This window comes from Solanum tuberosum, unplaced genomic scaffold (assembly GCF_000226075.1).
Source record: "Solanum tuberosum cultivar DM 1-3 516 R44 unplaced genomic scaffold, SolTub_3.0 scf00103, whole genome shotgun sequence".
Lineage (NCBI taxonomy): Eukaryota > Viridiplantae > Streptophyta > Magnoliopsida > Solanales > Solanaceae > Solanum > Solanum tuberosum.
In genome coordinates, this window is record NW_006239027.1 from 644,823 (window position 1) to 659,530 (window position 14,708).

At 34.8% G+C, this 14,708-nt stretch overlaps 2 protein-coding genes across 2 annotated transcripts; both read right to left on the reverse strand.

Moving 5' to 3' along the window:
- Positions 1 to 86: 86 nt before the first annotated feature.
- Positions 87 to 7,717, reverse strand: LOC102578539 (heat shock protein 90-5, chloroplastic). The gene is made up of 19 exons (XM_006348572.2): positions 7,249 to 7,717; positions 6,784 to 6,857; positions 5,966 to 6,091; positions 5,801 to 5,894; positions 5,613 to 5,696; positions 5,374 to 5,517; positions 4,908 to 5,024; positions 4,260 to 4,304; positions 4,066 to 4,146; positions 3,845 to 3,949; positions 3,616 to 3,756; positions 3,157 to 3,249; positions 2,901 to 2,978; positions 2,560 to 2,814; positions 1,711 to 1,813; positions 1,322 to 1,496; positions 1,116 to 1,221; positions 439 to 528; positions 87 to 344 (listed from the first exon to the last, which is right to left on the reverse strand). The coding sequence occupies exons 1-19, from the start codon at positions 7,522 to 7,524 to the stop codon at positions 138 to 140; spliced, it is 2,394 nt and encodes a 797-aa protein (XP_006348634.1). The 5' UTR covers positions 7,525 to 7,717; the 3' UTR covers positions 87 to 137.
- A 3,227-nt stretch (positions 7,718 to 10,944) lies between these two features.
- LOC102578883 (alpha/beta hydrolase domain-containing protein 17C-like) lies at positions 10,945 to 14,320 on the reverse strand. Its single transcript, XM_006348573.2, has 6 exons — positions 13,928 to 14,320; positions 13,798 to 13,834; positions 12,513 to 12,749; positions 12,364 to 12,411; positions 11,503 to 11,960; positions 10,945 to 11,136 (listed from the first exon to the last, which is right to left on the reverse strand). The coding sequence occupies exons 1-6, from the start codon at positions 14,224 to 14,226 to the stop codon at positions 11,061 to 11,063; spliced, it is 1,155 nt and encodes a 384-aa protein (XP_006348635.1). The 5' UTR covers positions 14,227 to 14,320; the 3' UTR covers positions 10,945 to 11,060.
- Between the last annotated feature and the right edge of the window lie 388 nt (positions 14,321 to 14,708).

Genomic DNA, 14,708 nt, shown 5'->3' on the forward strand with positions numbered 1-14,708 from the left:
CAATTAAATTTCCAGGCCCCCCCCCCCCCCCCCCCAAAATAACATTCTTGTTCCCCTCCCCTCAACCAAAATTCTTTCTCTTCTCTTATGACATGCAGGAAAGAAAGCCTAAATAAGATAGAGAAACACTTTATGAATCACTCCCAATAATCGTTGCTCTCGGTCCTTACTTCAGATGGCTCGACGACTTGTGGCTCTACCACTTCAGCAGAGCTTGCATCTGACTCGGTTGATGCTTCTTCTGATGCCTCTGTCTCTTCTTCCTCGAATCGTCCCCATCTTCCTCCAAGAGCCATGGCCATCATCTCGTAGATCTTGCCACCCAACTCAGATGGACTATCAGGCTGTTTCCAATGTGCCCCAGTGTTAAATTCATGTATTAGGAAGAAACAACTTATGCAATACAAGGAAAGACGAGGTGTGTTCCACAGTACTTACAGTAAATCCACTGGAGATCAATGCGGTGTCAAACAGCAGTTCCACAGCCCGCTTGGCGTCAGAACTATCGGGTGAATTTTTGCATGCAGCCTGCAAGTAACTCCACAGAACCATTGTTGATAAGTACATATGATTCTTAGTCAAACTTGACCATATTTTTCTTCTATGGACGAAAACAATTCTTGTGAAGTCACTAAGATTTACTACTAGTTGTATAAGAAAAAAACTATTAAACTGTTGGTATGCTTTATGATACAAAACGACAAAAGGATACAACAACTAGGCCGCAGTCGTGTTATCTCACAAGTGGGGTGTACGCAGACCTTAGATGTTATGTTTTTATTTTTCTAAAAGAAAATGAGCAACAGCAAAATCGATTGCTACACCCCAGGCAACTTGTGTGAAACTTAACTGCTAGTCTTCACCCGGCACCCACTATATGGTCATTGACGATAATCCCAAGTGTAAACATACTGCTACTTGGTCAAGGAGTGTTTTGGACCACAAATTTCAAAAGTCTCCCCTTTTTTCTTAAACTTTGTGTCAAGTCAAACAGTGCACCATAAAATGGGACAGATGGAGTATATGATTTCGCAACACTTGATACCTACAACTTCGATAGAATCCAAATCAAGGAACTAGCTAGTAGCTATGCAGATTGAGCAGGGAAAACTTACATTTAGGTCTTTGATGATTGGATGGTCGGGATTAACCTCCAATATTCTTCTGCCTCTCATAAATTCCAGGGTTGAAGTGTCTCCCAAGGTTTGTGCTCTCATCAATCTATTTCATACACACAAAAATGAAGATTTTCAACCGAGAGTCTTGCAATTTCCAAAACTAAATAAACAGAAAAAGACTCTAGAAATAATAACCCACAGACCTTTCCATGTTGGCAGACCAACCAAACTTTCCAGATACAAGCACACATGGTGATGTGCTTAAACGCTTTGAAACTTGTACTTTTGCCACCTTATCACCCAACTGTTGTTTTATCCAATCACATAGAAGATTGTACTCTTGTTTGGCTTCCCTGTCTTTCACCTCATCATCATCATCTGAAAGCAATGGCAGAGAGCAAAATATGTTAAACATTCTGGAAACAGGTCAAACTTGAATGGCCGTTTCATTTATATTTCCCCAATACCCTTTCTGCTGTTTATTTGAGTGTTCACATAGTGGGAAATAAAATTTCAAAGGGAAGACACAAAATATTGAAGGAAATCACTGCTATACTATGTTCCCAGTCAATGCAAGAAAATATGAGCTTACCAAGCTCCAGGTCCTCTTTGCTTATGTCAACGAACTTCTTTTCCTTGTATGTTTGTAGATTCTGGATAGCCACCTCATCTATTGGTTCAACGAGGTACAACACCTATATCACAGCAACACAGGCAAATGTTAGGAGTGTGTACAAACAGAGGGTAGTCTAGAGAGAACTTAAGCCAGATAACATGATCTCCGACACAGCCTTCCCTAAAGCTACGTGTTTTTGTCTTCCATTGGACATCCAAGAATGACATGACATGCAGATTAAGATGAGAATCAAATTTGTGTTTTGTTTAGTGCCGAATGAGGAGTATGTACTGGCAGCAAGTTCGCCTTTCCTCTATATAGAAATAATTTAGCAAGTTCAAAAGCAAGACTCGTATAACTTATTGAGATAAACACTATAATGGGACCATTATGGAAAATGGAATATCATTCTGCAACAACCAAAAAAGAAAAGGCGGAAGTTCAAACTGACATAGGTAGGAGCAAGAAAAGGTGGTACAGAATGAAACTATTCATCCAAACAACAGTCTGGATGTCAAGGACAAAGAATCATAAATTAAAAAAAAAATCATTCATTGGACATCCTACCAGAAAACTTTCAATGACACTTAACTATCCTGCTAGCTATAAAGACTGGTGACACATACAGTATTCAATTTGTGTACATTTTTCGGAGGCTGTTTCTCTTGTTATCTGTTGTTACCTTTAGGAGAAGGAAGGGGGAAGGGGGAGGGGGAGGGGAATACGTCTGCAAAACTCTACAACAGAGACTTAATATTAATGCCTATTAGGTATCTGGAAGACTTGGTAAATAAATCCAGTAAAAAATTAGGATGAAGTACATACCTCAATACCCTTCTGAACCAACTTCTCCAAGAAAGGAGCAGTCCTGGCACTCTGTAAGCTATCAGTAGCCAAATAGTAAATGGCTTTCTGATTTTCGCCCATGTTCTCAACATAGTCATCTAAGCTTATCAATTCTTCTTCACTCTTGGAAGAAAAGAATCTCAGTAATGGGGTTATTCGCTTGTGATTACCAGTGTCTTCAATACATCCCAACTTCACAAATTTTCCAAAGTTCTCCCAGAATTTTTTGTAATCCTGTAATAAAATAGCAGAGCTCTTACAGAATTCAAGACTCTTTTGATAAGGCACCAAAGGTAAAGAAAGTTTTGATGATATTTTACCTCCTTGTTCTCACTTTCAGAGAGATCCTGAATCATGTCGAATGTTTTTCTCACTAGTCTCTTTCTCATTATCCGAACCTAGGATGAAATAAATAAATGCATTACAGTCCAAGAACAGGTTCTTCTTTTTCAATCGAACCAAATGATAGTTCGAAAGATTGACCATAGCAACCACCACGTCAGTGCAGATTGCTAAACAAGAATACAGTTTGACATATGAAATGTAATTCATTCAAGCACAAAAGCTTTTCCTTACAATTCGGCTCTCCTGAAGAATTTCTCGTGAAACATTAAGAGGAAGGTCATTTGAGTCCACCACTCCTTTAACAAAGCTCAGGTACCTAGGAAACTGAAATGCATAGAAACTAGCATCAGCTGATTTAGAAAAAAAAAAACAAAGGCACTGCACTATAACTGGCCCCCAAAAGCACTGAGGCATCAATTTAAATTTGGATTGCTTAAAGCTGGGATGTAAAACTACACATTCTCTTTGTCTACCACTTAACACAAATTATTTTATTCTGCAGTAGACATTTTAAACATGATTCAAGAACATCACTTCTCTTCATGTGTATTAACGTCATATATACAGCTCAAAGAATGAGAGACTACGAATTTGTGAATGAGAAACTTCACAATGACACAAGGAAGGAACTATCAATTCTCTTCAGATCTCTTCTACAAGTTGCAAATCGAGCTAACATATAGAACTTACCAACTCCCCATCAAAATCATCAGAAATAAAGACACGCTTCACATACAAGCGTATGTTCTTCGTCTTGGGATTTACGACATCTTCATTGTTAAGAGGAGCCATTCCAGGTATATACAAGACACTTCTAAACTCCACCTCACCCTGCACAAATTGTTCTATCAGAGTTAAAACATCAATATATAAAAAACGACAAATGACTAGTCATCAATTCAATATGAAAAGTGAATACCTCTGTAGTGAAGTGAGTGTGGGCAAGGGGATCCAAGAACTCATTAAAAGTTTTCTTGTAGAATTCCTGGTACTGTTCTTTCTCAACTTCTTTTGGATTCCGCATCTACAATTTATTACGGGGAAAAGAGGATTATCCTAACTAGAATGACCATGAAAAAACTATCACATACAACAAAAAGAGTACAATTTAAAGAACTCTCACTGTAGTCAATAACTCACCCATATAGGTTTTGTCTCATTCGTCAACTCCCAATCCCAGTACTTCTCAGTTTTGGTCTTCTTTGTCATTTTCTTTTCTTCCTGTCATCATCAAGAAAAAGAGAGCACAAATTCCAATATCGTCAATAAACTCAAGAAGCATAGACACGTATTGAAAAGAATACACTGTAAGCACATAAGTATGAAGCCATCACCTCTGGTTTTTCTTCTCCTTCCTTTGGTTCTTCCTCTTCCTCTACCTGTCAAAATTTACCAATGAGAATTAGGCATTAGATGAATAATAGATGACAAACTAGCACAGCGAAACAAGTTGAAACCCCCTTGTCCCTTACCAATCCACAAAATAATAATAATCAACAAAGTTTTCACATGAGAATGCAAATTGTCACACACACTTATCAGCAGCAACAACACCCCCACCCCCCAAATCAGCCCCTGGCAATGGTATGTTGAATAATAAGAATAACAACATTAATGATAATAACAGTAAAAATAATAAACAAAGTTATTACGTGATAATGGAAATTAGACGCACTTATCTTAATCAAAACACAAGCAGTACAAACAACCTCTAATTGGTAAAGATTTATAGTATGTTGTAATAATGATACAACTGTTTCAGTTTTTTAAGCACCGACCCCCTATATCTGCCTCTGGCAACGGTATTTTGAATCTGAAAATTTTGCAGGTAATCAAAACTATAAATTTATCCAATCACCCACCCCATCGCGAAAAAAAAGTGTTTTGCCATAAGCTGAAACCACAAAAGATTTCTCCTAAAACACCACATCAAAAAGAGGAGGTGAAGGTTATACCGCCTTAGATTATACAAGGAACCTTACCTCAATTGTTCTTGATTTCTCCTGCCACGTGTAAATTGGAAAAGATACAAACTGTGAATAATTCTTCACCAAATCTTGGATCTTCTTGGGCTCAGAATACTCGTATTTGTCATCGTCCTACAAAAAGATGATAGCCTATCAAATTGCATCTACCATAGGGAACAAAACCATTCACAATGCTCTCTACTGATCCATCTTAAGTCTTAACACACCGAAGAAGATAAATCACAGGGTTATGACCATCCAAGTTAAATGTCTTACAATTCTAAACTTATTATCATCCAGAGAAGTCATCAGTTGACATGGTCAACGATGGATTTTAGGAACTTATCTTTAATTTATTGTAATAACCTGTAGTTCAGCAAAATAAGGAGATGAAACAAAATGGAGATTGACCATAACATGCCCAACCCAGGGGATATAGGCACAAAGCTACCAAGAGAAAGGAGCAGAATTATTGCAGTACCCTCAAAAAAAGTGTAATTTGTGTTCCTCGAGGTAGAAGATTTTCAGGATTAGTTTCCTCTCTGATGACATATGAGCTACTGTCAGCCTCCGCCTCCCAAACATACTGTTTATCTGACCTTGGGCTCTTCGTGGAAACTACAACCTGATTGTACAGAAAGACAAAAAATAACAAAATCAATGGAATGACAATGCCTTCTTTTTTTAATAAATCCATATCCATATGCAATGAGCGGCTACCTTCTGAGCAACAAGAAATGCAGAATAGAAACCAACACCAAATTGACCAATCAATCCATTGTCAGCTCCAAGGTCTTTATTTTCCTATAGATAGAAAAGCAGCATAGTTCTTAGAGACAATAACTTCAAACCACAATCAAAGTCTGAATTAGTGTAGTTACTCCACAACAGAAGATACCCTTTAGTACCTTAAGTGCCTTCAAGAATTTTGAGGTACCACTTTGGGCAATAGTCCCAAGACAGTCTATGAGCTCCTCTTTGGTCATTCCAATACCAGTATCCCTGCATTATCAATAAATTAGTCCCTTTACTAGGAAAGCATTAATGCAGCAGCTAGACCTTAAGCCACGTACGTTATAGTAATAGTCCCATTGTCTGGATCAGATTTGATGCGAATCTCTAGCTCACTAGAATCTCCAAGTAAAGAGGGCTCCGTCAAACTCAGAAATCTCAACTTATCAAGGGCATCACTAGCATTACTGTCCAAAGAATAATCTGAAGTTAGCAATAGCACATAAAGGAAAAGATGAAATTCTAAAAGACAATTACCAAGCATCATGAAGACTTCAACAAGTGCATTCGGAAAAAAAAAATGAACCCTATGGAAACCCAAAAGAGGCAATCTTTTGGTAGTGACCAGTGCCAGATATCAACAACAACATACCTAGTGTAATCCCACAAGTGGGGCCTGGGGACGGGTAGGATGTACTCAAACCTTAACCCTACGTTTGTGGGGTAGAGAAGCTATTCCTGATAGACCCTCAGCTCAGCAGAAAAGAAAAGAATTTGAAGTATGGTAGCAAGTGCCAGATATCAGCACAAAGAATTAAATGTAAACTCTATGACGAATGGTTTTTAACACAAACATTTATCATATCATCTACAAGCAGTAACTACTAATCCATAACTCTACGAGATCAATGATTACTAACGTTATCAAGAAAACAATTACTCCCTCTGTCCCAAGGACAATTGATGTGACACTCTTTTCATTTTAGTCAATCCCAAAAAAATGACATATTTCTATATTTACAAACAATTCAACTTATAAACTTCTCATTTTACCCCTAGTGAGATGACTTACGGCCACACAAATATCTATGGTAGCAGTAAGTAGTGTACAGATGTTCTGCCACTCAGAAAAGCAAACAAAGGGGAGAGATGTCCTCACCTCACAAGCTCTCGCAAGAAAACCTCCTTGTGACTGTATAGACTATGAACAATCAAGTCTAATAGGCGACTGACCTGCATCCAAGAAAGAAAGTTAGCAACAATAAAGTGGACAAAGGACTATCAGCTAAATAAAACTAAGCATTCAAGAGCTCCTACAATTGCCTAAAGATTGGATCTTTCCTATGTTAAAAGCCATACCAATGACTATTTCATAGATTGCCTAAAAGAAAACATCTGAATTCAAACTACCAACTCCTCTTCAATCAATTATACCTCAACAACAAACTAGTTACAATTGACAATATAGCTACAACAGCATAATCAGTGTAGTTCCACAAAGAAACGCTACCCCAGAGGCTATTTCCAATAGACCCCCTGCTCAAGAAAATCAACCCAATACAGCTAAAAACTGAAAATTACAAACCAAAATTCTAAACTATACAAAAGGAAATGAAATTCCCACCTCAGCCTGATACTCATGGGTCTCCCCAGAAGTCTCAGAAGCTTCTTTTTCAGCTACAGCAGAAGCCTCACACCTAACCACTACTCCAACATCTCTTTTATCCTGTTTCCACCTCAACCCAGATTGTAAAAATCCATTCTTGATATTATTCCTAGGCAAGAAAGTACTTTTAAGACAGACCCTATTGGTACTACCACTCCCCAATACAAAAGAAGGACTGTAAGGCACTGAAGCCATAGGTGAAGAAGTCAAACTCCTGCTTACTACAGGGGCCATTATCTAAACTATTTGAGAAAAAAACCACAAATGATTCTTGAAGTTTCTGTGAGTTTTTTTCACTGTGTGTTTGTGTGTGTGTATGGATAAAGGGGTTGGGCTAAGAATTCTTGAGGGTTTGTGTAAAAACCCTGAAATGTGGAGAAAGGGGTTTAAGGGTGAGGGTAGAGGATTCTAGAAGTGTACATACAATTGGAGAGTTTATTTTCTTGGAAGTTTGTGTTTGAGAATTATAAGGTGAGGATGCTGCCATGTCAGCAATCACAATTATCTTGATATATTTTTTAAAATTTTTAAAAATTATATATTTTTTCTCAATTTACATGTTTCACCCTGATACAGAGAAAATTATATTGGGAGCATCACTTAATTAAATCATGTGCACGATCTGAATTTAATCGAAGCTCTATTATAAATTTCAAACACCAAGTGAGAAATCAGGAAAAAAAAAATTGTGAGTTTAAGCAATTTTCATATGTTCAACTTCTCAATCTTGCGGTCTAGAAAGGATGAGTAGAGCCTCTACTGCAGAGGTAATGGTCCACTAATTAAGAAAATATGAAGTTGTGTCCTTAATGAGTTTCTTCAACAAAATAAGGGGTTAAAGTGTAAAAAAAATGAAAGATTATGTGATTTTCACGCCATGTTTTATATTATGGATTGATTAACCATACAATTTCTATTGAGAAGATCTATTTCAATGATAAAGTATTTTCTATCAAAGTCAATATTGTATTCAGAATTAAACTCGAAATCTATAATTTTAATTAATGAAAGAATAATTATTATTCCATTACCATCTTAAATCATTATTGGTGGTTTATATTGAAATTATTGGTCATCCAATTTGATAAATAATTAGTGCTTTGAGAGTTGAGAGCAACTAATGATGCAGACGTTTGAATCTATTTGTACACAAAGATAGTCCAATTCCTTTTTGTTTCCTTTTCTCTATGAGTCTATGATGTTTAAGGCATGAACTAACTTGATTGGGTTAGTCTTGAGTAAATGGGCTTGGGAGATACAAAAAGAGGCCCAAAAAGTTAAAAGGATCAAGATTGGAGCTACAAGTGTCCAGTCACACAAGTGCAAAAAAGAGATATTATAATAATGGGAAACTTTTAGAAATAGCAAACATAATAGATCTAACAAGGGTCTATAGTTATAGTTTTGATAATTGTGCTTCATGGCTATAGTTTTGTTTGCTATGAAGGTTGTGGTTTATATATTTCGTTTGTTTGTATATTTCGCTTGTGAATATACAAACATCATAAGTATATACAAATGGATGTTGTGGTTTGTATATTTCGCTTGCCCATTTGTATACTTTGCTTGCAAATATGCAAACACCGAAAGTATATACAATTCTATATTTGTACATTTGGGATTTTTTTTCATAACTCTATTTGTATAATTCGTTTGCCAATATACAAACAAGGCAATTTGTTATGAATTTTTCATAAATACTAGTATACAAATAGTTAGGGTAAGCATATACAAATTCTAGATTTATACAATCAGGAACCTAATTATACAAATTCTGAAATTATACCTTCATGGATCAAATTATACAAATTCTGAATTTATACAATTAGAAAACCAAAGCAAAAATTCGCAAAACTGTAGCTATGGATTAAAAATAATTGAAACTATAGTTATATTATATAATATACTCTAGATATTTGCCCTTTCGCGTAATTTTCCCCATAATATAGTACTAGATTTCAATCTGTCACTAAAAGCTTAAAAATATCATGTAAAATTCTGTAAAAGAGTTTTTAAAGTTTATAACATGCTAAAATGGATATACGAGGAAAATGATGACAATCAAGAAGGTCATCAAAGAACTTTAAAATAACCTTACAACTTTAATGAACATTCTTAATCAGGGGCTAATCTATGTAAATGTTACATACTTCAAAGTAATGTATCATTTGGAGTTTACAAATTCTATATCCGCCTCTATTTTTAATCAAATTCTTGTTATCTTATTTTGCTTGTTTTATTGTGCTTCAACAACAATAAACAAAGATAACAAAATTTTGACTAACAAATAGAAATGAAAAGGAATGAAATTTAGAAGAAAGAGAAGGAATAATTTATCAATTATATACACTAATCATTAAATTCAATTTAAGAAGAAAGAAAGGCTCATCGATATAAGGAAATTAATTTCTCCAAAAATATAATTCAAAATCTATAATCAAATGCTGACTTAGGAAAATACTCTTCCAATTATGTATACAAAAGGAGTGAAACATTGATTAGACCCCACTATTAAAAATCAAGATTAGGTCAGGACAGTTGAAAAGTGAAACATATTGCTTGTTTTTTGTGTATCATGTGATTTTGTGTGTTATCTAATATAGCACTTTACTTTTTACTGATGTTTCTTTCATAATTGTGGTGTTTAGGTCAATTTACGTGTATCGTGTTTAGATTTGTTAGCATGCATGTCAATAAATTCTATGAGGTACATGCTACCTCTTACCAGTATAAGTTTCAGTAACTCCAACCATCAAAGCTTGAAAGAAATAGCCTGATATTTTTTGCCTCCACTGAATTATGAACCTGAAACTTCATGGTTCATAACTCATTTCATTGACCATTAGTAACAACAACAATAACATACCTAGTGTAGTCTCATACATGGGATAGGATATACGAAAATCTTACCCTAACCTTTGTTGAATAAAAAGACTATTTTCGATAGACCTTCAACTCCGTTATGAGCATCATGTTACTAACTTCTTACTCATAAGTACTAACAATTATGCAGGTGGTTACATCTTTATCCTAGGAAATACTAATCAAGCTATCAAATCAAAACCATAATCCAAAATGTTTGTTATAAAACAAGATGTTGGAATATTGCTTTTTCTCTTGACAATATAGACATTAAAGGTGTCACACCACATATGAAATCATCATGATCTTTGTGGCCCCTTTTAAAAGAGCAAATTCTAGAGTATATAAAAGCAATATTCTTCTTCTATGTATAATTAAAAACTTCATTTACTGGCTCTCTAATCACTTTATATTCCTTTTGTTTATTACTTTTTAGATCTTCTAATCTTCAAAAACAAAAGCTTAGAACAAAAATCATGTAATGGGGGTCCATAAATCATTTGCATGATAAAGAATGTTTCAAAAAGAACTAGCAATCTTGAAGAATGGACTGCATATGTAGGGACCAATACTAAAAAATTTGAATAAAGAAAGAACATTAAAAAGGGTAACATGATGCACAAAGCATCCTGTATTAGCAGGGTCCAGAATAGAGCCGCACCTCAAGGGTGTGATGTAGACAACCTACCCTAATATATGGGTTAGTGACCGCTTCCACAACTTGTACCCCTGACTTATATAGGTCACACAGAGACAACTTTATCGTTGCTCTGGGGCTGTCCAAAGAACATATTCAAATCATAAACATGTAGGTAGTGATATAATATATCAATGTGGTCCATACATGACTAAAAAAAATTTGCTTTTGCAGACACGACTAATAACAATTTTTAAAGACTTTAGTTGTATTAGTCCTCCTCTGCTAGTGTCTGTTTTAAACAGTCAATATTGCACATTGCTACTGATCTCATCATGTCTCCAAATCTGCAATCATTCAAAATCAATAGTCAAACTACAGCATGATGACATTATTAATCATATTGTAAGACCATAAGTTAAAGTATCAACAACTCGAACGACTTTTACACTATCAGATCATCTAAAAGGTAACTAGGTAATTTCATTCATAGCGTGCAAAATAAGGAAGGTAAATTGTTATAACATGTTAAAATACCATCTATAGGTCATCGTTGATGTGGCAAATAAGGTAGGTAAATTGCTACAGACATGTTAGAACACAGAGATAGAGGTTGGATAACTATACGTGATCGTTCATAATAAGTGGAATGAGCTAGTTATAACATGAAACGAGATGTTAAAGAACAGACTGATAGTGTAAAAATTCTTTACCGGTCAATGCTGTTCCGCCCTCTCTCAGATTGATCAGTGCTACTTCTTGATTTCCCAAAGTAATCCATGCTTTTTCTTGGCTTTTCCCTCTTGTCAAAACTAATTCTTGGCTTCAATTTCCTGTCTGTGCTAGGCCTTATTGGAATGATCTCTTTTTGTTCAGTACTGATTCTCGACGACTTCTCAATCTCTTCAATACTTGGTCTGCACTTGATTTCGTTCGTAATATCAAGAGTATAATCTAAGTCAATTATACTCTCTTCAAGCTCAACATTTTTCGAATAATCTGATTGTCTTTCCACTGAAATTATGAACTTCTTGAGATGAGTAAAAAATTGAGGAAAAACTTGTAAGTCACAATGATTTCCTCCTTTTACCCATAAAGGTTCATACTTCATTTTACTCAGCTCCCAAAGCTTTTTACCATGTGAAATATCAACTATGTCATCTTCTGTACCCTGTAGATCAACACCGTCACATGAATCGTAAATCTATGAATATGATGTATCAAGAAATCAGTGGTTCCTAATGGACTAGACATTCAAGATTACGCAGGATTATACACAAAAGATCCCTTTTTCGGCTCTCAACAATACTGATCATATTGAATACTCCTCCGATCCATATTATCTGTCTTTTAAGGTTTCTGTATGCTCTTTAAGAAAGACATTTAATAACCTCAACCATAATAGCATTCGTGTAAATTACCCTATATATCTCCCCCTAACGTCTAATCGGAACAGGAAAGGTACAGTTGGAAAACAAAAGTACTAAACTACTACTACTTGTTTTTCTAAAACATCAAATATTTGAAAAGTTCAGTAAGCCAAAACGAGTAATACTTGAGATCCAAGAACTTACATGAATCACAAGAACGGGACAGCTAACATATGGGATTTTATCAATGTTCTGCAGAAAACAGAAAACAGAAAAACCGAAAGAAAACTTGTTACTGTTGAGCATATAAATGAAGAAACTTGATCAACTATTGAACTGAAACTTCTGCTAACCTTGTAAATATCAAGCCAGAGAGAATACTTTATACGATACATAACTCGAAGCCCGGAAAGTATTGCACTTTGCAGAATTACACCTCTAATTTGAGGTAATTTTGTTGCTAATTCAAGAGTTGGACCACTTCCAATTGATTGTCCATATAATATAATGTCTTCTTCTTTCACTTCATAAATCTCTTTTAGACATTTGTAAACAGCTTCTATATCAGCATATGTGTTCTGCTCACTTGGCTAGTTTACACAAAAGCAATACAGGAAAAAACTTAGATCACTGCTTAACTTCTATACACGGACAACGTAAAAGAGAATTTGTTACACTATATTGTCACCTAAAAGATAACTACAAGTAACTATCGGTAATCAGTGGAACAAGTTGCCTGAAAAATAAGGCAGACGTCGTTCTACAACAGATAAAAAATTACACTATCAGTGTATATAAGTTACATCCGTCTCGAAACTGAATCCATGAACGCTAGCGAAATCAGGATTTTCACTAAGAGGATTCAGAACATGAAGAAGTAAATGTACAAAGAAGTTGAGGGGATTTAATATCTACTATATGTACATAAAAAACTAATTTTGACTGCATATATATAGTGTAATTTTTTGGCAAAGGGACCCCTGTCCACGACAACAACAACAACAACAGTAACTATGACTCGATCTCAAACAAGTTGGGATCAACTATATGAACCCTCAATTATCCGAACCCCCTTCTAGTAGCTCTGCCTCCTGTCCACGACAACAACAACAATTACTACGAATCAATCTCAAACAAGTCGGGATCAACTATATGGACCCTCACTTATCCGAACCCCCTTCCAGTATCCTAGCTCCGCCTCCATCCACAACAACAACAACAATAACTACGACTCGATCTCAAACAAGTCAGGATCAACTTTAAGAACCCTCACTTATCCGAACCCCCTTCTGGTATCCTAGCTCCACCCCCTCCACGACAACAACAACAATAACTATGACTCAATCTCAAAACAAGTCCGGATCAACTATATGAATCCTCACTCAGAATCGGTTAATGAAAAGTGGAAATAATGGAGTGATTAGATCACATGTCTTTATGACATAAACATGATTACCACTAAACAAACTTTATACTAACAAATAACATTTTCCAATAAAAGAAGAAAATTAATCTAAACTATAGTTCATCAAAGCATAATTAATACACAATATTAGCAAAGTCTTGTTGTAAAGCTCAAGACATGACATGTACACTAAAATTAAAAAATTAAAAAAAAAAGAAGGTAAAATTGCTTACTTCTCCATTAGACCTTCCATATCCAGCATAATCATATCTACAAAAATCAATCAAAATTCATCTTTAAATCAAGAAAATACCAAAAAAATACAAAAAAAAATCATATGAACATTCTAGACAATTAATTTACCCCATGACATTTACGCGTAATCGATCACTAAGTTCAATGAAAAATTGAAACATTTGGCCTATATCAGCAGCATTTCCATGTGAATAAAGAAGTGTCATTGTTGCACCTTTGTTCCTAACAAAAACTGAAAAAATATAATGACCTCTCTTTGTTTGTAGAATTGAAACTTCACCTTTTTCACTTTGAGACACACCTAAAAGTTTCAATTTTTGTGTCTGTTCATCTAAATCAACTTGATAGGATGGTTCTGGTGGAAAAAATGCTAATTTTGATGCAATTGTTGATGATACACCACCCATTTTTTTTATACAAATTTTTGTCTAAGTGAAAAAAAATTCAAGAACATAACTTTTTGATGATTTTGGGAATTTGCTATTTTTGTTGAAGGAATGGAGAAATGGACTATGGAGGAGAGTTGTTGTCTTTAAAAAGAGAATGGCTTTAAAAAAGTGTGCTAATTAAAAAAAAAGTTTAAGACTAATTAAATGGGATTAAAGGTACTTTAATGATAAAATCAAATTAATTTAAGTAAGTGGATTAGTTTGAGGTAAATTTAGATTTTGAGAATCTTTTATGTATATTTATTTTTTGGTGTGTAGATCTTTTTTTGGTTATTAACACTTAATTCTTTTAATAAAAAATCTAGGAGTAGGTGCACATCTTTGAATATTTCATTAGGTACTAGAAATATTGATTAGGATGTTAATAATTGATGTACATCTATAGAAAGTAATGTTTGATATCTATAAATATACATTATTTTATATATATATATATAATA

Coding starts and splice junctions, on each gene's coding strand:
- LOC102578883 (XM_006348573.2), bottom strand. CDS start 14,226: ATGGGTGGTGTATCATCAACAATTGCATCAAAATTAGCATTTTTTCCA. Junction 13,835..13,927: donor TTACGCGTAAATGTCATGGG/GTAAATTAATTG, acceptor TGATTTTTGTAG/ATATGATTATGCTGGATATG. Junction 12,412..12,512: donor TCTGGCTTGATATTTACAAG/GTTAGCAGAAGT, acceptor TGTTTTCTGCAG/AACATTGATAAAATCCCATA.
- LOC102578539 (XM_006348572.2), bottom strand. CDS start 7,524: ATGGCCCCTGTAGTAAGCAGGAGTTTGACTTCTTCACCTATGGCTTCA. Junction 6,858..7,248: donor CCCATGAGTATCAGGCTGAG/GTGGGAATTTCA, acceptor TCTTGGATGCAG/GTCAGTCGCCTATTAGACTT. Junction 1,497..1,710: donor CAAAGAGGACCTGGAGCTTG/GTAAGCTCATAT, acceptor CATTGCTTTCAG/ATGATGATGATGAGGTGAAA.